Below are 5,892 nucleotides of genomic sequence, written 5' to 3' on the forward strand. Positions count from 1 at the left end.
GGCCAGACTTTTTTTTTTTTTTTTTTTTTTTTTTTTTTTTTTTTTTTTTTTTTTTTTTTTTTTTGGGGCGGCTTGGGGGAGGGGTAAGCGCGAGGCGGGCGTTCTTGCCCGCTGGGTCCTAGAGCCCGTCACTGGCTCCAGAGAACAGCCCCCCAGCCCCCATTTTCTCAGGATCCAGAAAGGATCCCCCACTTTCCCACCCATCCGCGCCATTGATCCCTGAGGATGTGGGGAAAGGTCCGGGACATGGCCTGGTCTCAGGGTTCTAAAGAGGTGAGGGTCTTCGCTTTGGATTCTAAATGGGAGTAGCTGAGTACCTGGTAGGGTTCGAAAAGGGGTGGGGCGAGAAGGGAGCATTCGCTAGGGGGCGGGGTCGGGGGGGCCTTGGGAAGGAGAGTCGGTGAGGACGCCGAGGGCGCGGACGAGCCCTTGCGTCATGGAAGGGGCGGCTCCATGGTGGATGGGCCTTCTAGGCAGGCCGGAGGAAGGAGAGGGTCTTGGAAAGAGATGTTGTGGGGTCCTAAAAGGGTGGAGTTTAGAACTAAATTGTCTTATGGGCGGGGCCCATGAGAGAGCTGAAAGGGAGGAGCTACGTAGCGGTGTTCGTAATGGACGGAGCTTAGAGGGAGGGACTAACGACGAGGGGCGGAGCATTTATAAAGAGGAGGAGCTAAGGATAACATTCTAAAGGGGTGGGGCCTAGGACTGCAAGGCCAGGGGGTGGGGAAGAAGACGTCGGAATATTTCAAAGGGAGATCCAGGTTCGTAAGGGGCCGGCCTCTTGCTCGCTCACAGGAGGGCGGGGCCTCGAGCCCGGGGGCGGGGCCTAGATCTCGGGGTCCGCCCTCGCTGTCTCGCCCACTTGCTATCACCCGTTTCACCCGCGTTCTTTTCGGTTATTTTCTGCTACGGCCGTTCCCCGCCCCGCCCTGGGCCCAGGGGGCCGCGGTCTGAACTTTGGTCGGCTGGAGGAGTCGGTGAGTGGGAACCTCTGGGCGAAGGCGGGGCCAGGACGGAGTTGGAGAAAGGGGTGGGGCCTCAGTGTTGAAGCCGGCTGGTAGACCAGGAGCCGGAAAAGTTTAGAAGTGAGGCCCGAAAATCTGCCGCTGCCTGGGAAGAGGGCGAGACCCAAATGATCGACACACAGAGAGGGATCGGAGGGTTAGAGGTGAGGACTAAGGGCTTAGCAAGACAAGAAGACCACGGAGGCGGGGCCAGACCTGGAGCGGGTGATGAGGCCCTATACCGACAATCGGGGGCGGAACCAGAGAGCAGGGGCGGGGCCTGGGGCTCCCAAGCCAGGTTAGAAGACTGGGAGAGGAGTTTGAACTCCTTGCAGGCCTTACAGGCTACTGAGCGCAATCATCATGAGTGATGTGGCCTGAGTGACTGACAGGAAAGAGGGCAAGACTGCGTCTTGGAGCCTAGAAACCGGGGACGTGGTCAAAGTGTAGGGATGTGACCTGAGGGGCAAGTCGGGGTGGGGTGAGGGGGCAGGGACGGAACCNCTCCTCCCTTAGCACATTCCCACAGCCCCACCCATCGTTCCCCCTCACAGCTGGGTGCCTGCGCATATGTATTTTCTTAGAGCCCATCAACTCAGCTCCAGATCCCCCTATACTGCCTCCACACTTTGCCGCCCAGGCCACTGGCTGGGTGAGAAACCCAGGCTCTCTCCCCGCCCCACCCCTTCCCGGATTTATGAATGAGACCGGATGCAAAGCTCACTGAGTCACCCAGCAACGGGAGATGGGCAGGGAGCAGGGAGAGAACCAGAAATGGCCAGAGAGAGGCCGAAAGGGAGATGGAGGCAGAGGAAGCCAGAAACGGGCGACCGAGACACAACCAGAGTGCATTTCATTCACAAAAATCAAGCCTGCTCCCTCAGGTCCCAGCCGAAGGAAGGCAAGGGGGAGAGATTGAGGGGAGGTGGAGAATTGATCCCTCCTCCTCCCCCTCCCCGCCCCAGCATCCTTCAGAACCATCTTACCCCGCCCCCCAGCTCAGGGGACGTAGCCCTCCGCCCAGTAATAGGGATCAGCGTCCGGCCCCTCACTACCACCTAGCGCAGGGACCCTGGCGTCTAAACCTTAGGGACCCAGGCAACGAGCTCTAGCCCCTTCCCCCACCTGCAGGCTGCCGGTTTTCCCCGGCCCTTCGGGAGGGGAAGGGGCGGTCGCAGCGCCCCCAGCCCCCTTTTCTCAATGGGATGGGATTTTGTGAATGAGCAGTCACGTGATGCTGCTTCCTTTGTCCGCCCGCCTCCCCCGACAACAGGTGAAGCAGAGAAAGAGGGCAGGGGTCCCCCAGGGCCTAGCTGGGATGGGACGCCGGGATTTCTGAATGCCCTATGCTCCCCACACATCTGTTTCCCTGGGGGAGTAGTCCCCAGAGTTCCTCAATGGTGGGGGTCCAGTTCGGAATTTTATGAATGGGGCGTCCTCGGAGAAGTCCAGGCCCCCAAATGGAGACTGGTACCCCAAATGGCTGCCGCGCAGTTTCGGGGCCCCCAACCCCTTGCCCTTCCAGCCGCGGTCTGGGGGGCGCCCCGGTGGGCAGGAGGCGCAGCGCGGTCCAGGCCGCCCCCTCACCAGGACAGGCAGTCTGTCAGCCCCCGCCCCCTCGCCCCCCTTGGCACCTGCCTGGGAGGCTCCGGCCGGGCTCCGAGCGGCGGCGACTTGGCCTCCTCTTCCTCCTCCTCCTGTTCGCTCCGGCTCCCTCGCTGGCTCCGGCGGCGCTAGAGACGGGCACCGGGAGCCGGGGCGACGGGGGAGGGAGGGGGAACCTGGAAGATGGGTGAGGGGGAGGGGGCGGCTTGGGGGAGGGGTAAGCGCGAGGCGGGCGTTCTTGCCCGCTGGGTCCTAGAGCCCGTCACTGGCTCCAGAGAACAGCCCCCCAGCCCCCATTTTCTCAGGATCCAGAAAGGATCCCCCACTTTCCCACCCATCCGCGCCATTGATCCCTGAGGATGTGGGGAAAGGTCCGGGACATGGCCTGGTCTCAGGGTTCTAAAGAGGTGAGGGTCTTCGCTTTGGATTCTAAATGGGAGTAGCTGAGTACCTGGTAGGGTTCGAAAAGGGGTGGGGCGAGAAGGGAGCATTCGCTAGGGGGCGGGGTCGGGGGGGCCTTGGGAAGGAGAGTCGGTGAGGACGCCGAGGGCGCGGACGAGCCCTTGCGTCATGGAAGGGGCGGCTCCANCCTTGCGTCATGGAAGGGGCGGCTCCATGGTGGATGGGCCTTCTAGGCAGGCCGGAGGAAGGAGAGGGTCTTGGAAAGAGATGTTGTGGGGTCCTAAAAGGGTGGAGTTTAGAACTAAATTGTCTTATGGGCGGGGCCCATGAGAGAGCTGAAAGGGAGGAGCTACGTAGCGGTGTTCGTAATGGACGGAGCTTAGAGGGAGGGACTAACGACGAGGGGCGGAGCATTTATAAAGAGGAGGAGCTAAGGATAACATTCTAAAGGGGTGGGGCCTAGGACTGCAAGGCCAGGGGGTGGGGAAGAAGACGTCGGAATATTTCAAAGGGAGATCCAGGTTCGTAAGGGGCCGGCCTCTTGCTCGCTCACAGGAGGGCGGGGCCTCGAGCCCGGGGGCGGGGCCTAGATCTCGGGGTCCGCCCTCGCTGTCTCGCCCACTTGCTATCACCCGTTTCACCCGCGTTCTTTTCGGTTATTTTCTGCTACGGCCGTTCCCCGCCCCGCCCTGGGCCCAGGGGGCCGCGGTCTGAACTTTGGTCGGCTGGAGGAGTCGGTGAGTGGGAACCTCTGGGCGAAGGCGGGGCCAGGACGGAGTTGGAGAAAGGGGTGGGGCCTCAGTGTTGAAGCCGGCTGGTAGACCAGGAGCCGGAAAAGTTTAGAAGTGAGGCCCGAAAATCTGCCGCTGCCTGGGAAGAGGGCGAGACCCAAATGATCGACACACAGAGAGGGATCGGAGGGTTAGAGGTGAGGACTAAGGGCTTAGCAAGACAAGAAGACCACGGAGGCGGGGCCAGACCTGGAGCGGGTGATGAGGCCCTATACCGACAATCGGGGGCGGAACCAGAGAGCAGGGGCGGGGCCTGGGGCTCCCAAGCCAGGTTAGAAGACTGGGAGAGGAGTTTGAACTCCTTGCAGGCCTTACAGGCTACTGAGCGCAATCATCATGAGTGATGTGGCCTGAGTGACTGACAGGAAAGAGGGCAAGACTGCGTCTTGGAGCCTAGAAACCGGGGACGTGGTCAAAGTGTAGGGATGTGACCTGAGGGGCAAGTCGGGGTGGGGTGAGGGGGCAGGGACGGAACCTTAGTACACTAAGAGAATGGAGCCTAAGTGTCTGAACAGCAGCTGAATGGGGCCATGAGAAAGAAGGCATGACAGTAGCTGAATGGGACGATGGGGAAGAACGCTTGAGTTTCGAGAGTCAGGGAACAGGAGTGCGGCTAGCGACTGGTGCCTGAGTGGATCTTGGAACACAGGGGCGGGTCTGGGGTGGACGGGTAGGACCAAATACAGCCAGCCTCGTGGAGTCCCCACAGTTTTAGCAGACTGACTGGCGGAAGCTCTTCTGACAGTCCCCGACCTCCGTCAGAAATGGGGAACGTGCAGTCGGAGCCGTCCGCGGGCGGGGGCTCCCGAAAAGAGCAGGCCTCGGACCGCTCCTCTGACTCCCGCCGGACGTCCCTGGTGGAGCCCGAGGTGACCCCCTCCTCCCCGGCCATGCGCCTGGCTCGCGGGCTGGGCGTCTGGTTTCCTGGCAGCTCCGCGCCCCCGGGAATCCTGGTACCCCCAGAGCCCCAGGCCTCACCCTCGCCCCTGCCCCTGACCTTACAACTGCCCTCGCCAGTGACGCCCCTTTTAGAGGAGGCGGCTGCGGCCGCGGTCTCCACACCACCCCCGCCCCCCGTGGGGACCCTGCTGCCCGCGCCATCTAAGTGGCGAAAACCCACGGGCACTCCGGTGCCCCGGATCCGCGGTCTGCTGGAGGCGAGCCATCGCGGCCAGGGCGATCCTCCGAGCCTCCGTCCGCTGCTGCCGCCGCCCCGGCAACTAACCGGAGAGGACCCCAACTCTGTCCCGAGGGCCCCATCCCCTACTCCGCCGCCCTTGGAGCCGCGGAAGCTGCCACCACCGCCACCTTCCGACCGGCAGCCCCCGGACCACAGAATCATTCCTGCTCTGGCCACACCCGCCACACCCCCCTCAGAAAGCCAGGTCGGGTACGGCAGCAAGGGCCAGACGGCCGTTGGAGTCCGCAGAGGGGCGCCTCCCCAAGCGGGCGAGGGCGAAATGGCCCGGCCTGCGGTCTCCGAGTCCGGCCTGAGTTTGCTGTGTAAAGTCACCTTCAAGTCGGGGCCCTCTTTGGCCCCTGCGGCAGCCTCGAGTTCCTTAGCGGCCAAAGCCTCGCTCGGGGCCGGCGGAGGCGGAGGACTCTTCGCTGCCGCCTCTGGTTCCATCTCGTACGCTGAGGTGCTGAAGCAGGGGCCCCTGGTTCCTGGGGCCACTCGACCCTCGGGAGAGGTCCCTCGAGGGACTCAGGAAGCAGAAGGCGGTGATGGAGACGGCGAGGGGTGTTCTGGACCCACCTCGGCGCCTGTGTCCCACGCCAGGGCCCTTCCGCCGCCACCCTACACCACCTTTCCAGGCTCGAAGCCCAAATTTGACTGGTTGAGCCCTCCCGATGGCCCTGAACGCCACTTCCGTTTCAACGGAGCCGGCGGCCGTGTCGGGGTGCCCCGACGGCGTGCGGCCGCGCTCTCAGGGCCCTGGGGCTCCCCACCGCCTCCGCCAGGGCAGACGCACCAAGCCCCTGCGCCCCGGAGGCCTGCACCAGCCCTACTGGCGCCGCCTATGTTCATCTTCCCGGCGCCCACCAATGGCGAGCCTGTGAGCCCGGGGCCGGGAGGCCCACGGGAGGTG

At 63.2% G+C, this 5,892-nt stretch overlaps 2 protein-coding genes across 4 annotated transcripts in view; one reads left to right on the forward strand and one right to left on the reverse strand.

Annotated features, from left to right (window-relative positions):
- SPRED3 (sprouty related EVH1 domain containing 3) overlaps positions 1 to 2,776 on the reverse strand; it is a 12,703-nt gene extending 9,927 nt beyond the window's left edge. For 2 of the 3 annotated variants that reach the window (XM_034637981.1, XM_034637985.1), the window contains exon 1: positions 2,643 to 2,776. The gene's annotated coding sequence lies outside the window, so the exon portion shown is untranslated. Of the gene's footprint in view, positions 1 to 2,638 lie in introns of all 3 variants that reach the window. The other variant, XM_034637982.1, reaches the window with a different exon arrangement.
- A 445-nt stretch (positions 2,777 to 3,221) lies between these two features.
- Positions 3,222 to 5,892, forward strand: part of GGN (gametogenetin) — a 4,246-nt gene continuing 1,575 nt past the window's right edge. The window contains exon 1 of the mRNA XM_034637987.1: positions 3,222 to 5,891. Within this exon, the coding sequence (XP_034493878.1) occupies positions 4,567 to 5,891 (1,325 nt within the window). The 5' untranslated portion in view covers positions 3,222 to 4,566. The remainder of the gene's footprint in view (position 5,892) is intronic.

Source organism: Ailuropoda melanoleuca, chromosome 12, assembly GCF_002007445.2.
Source record: "Ailuropoda melanoleuca isolate Jingjing chromosome 12, ASM200744v2, whole genome shotgun sequence".
Lineage (NCBI taxonomy): Eukaryota > Metazoa > Chordata > Mammalia > Carnivora > Ursidae > Ailuropoda > Ailuropoda melanoleuca.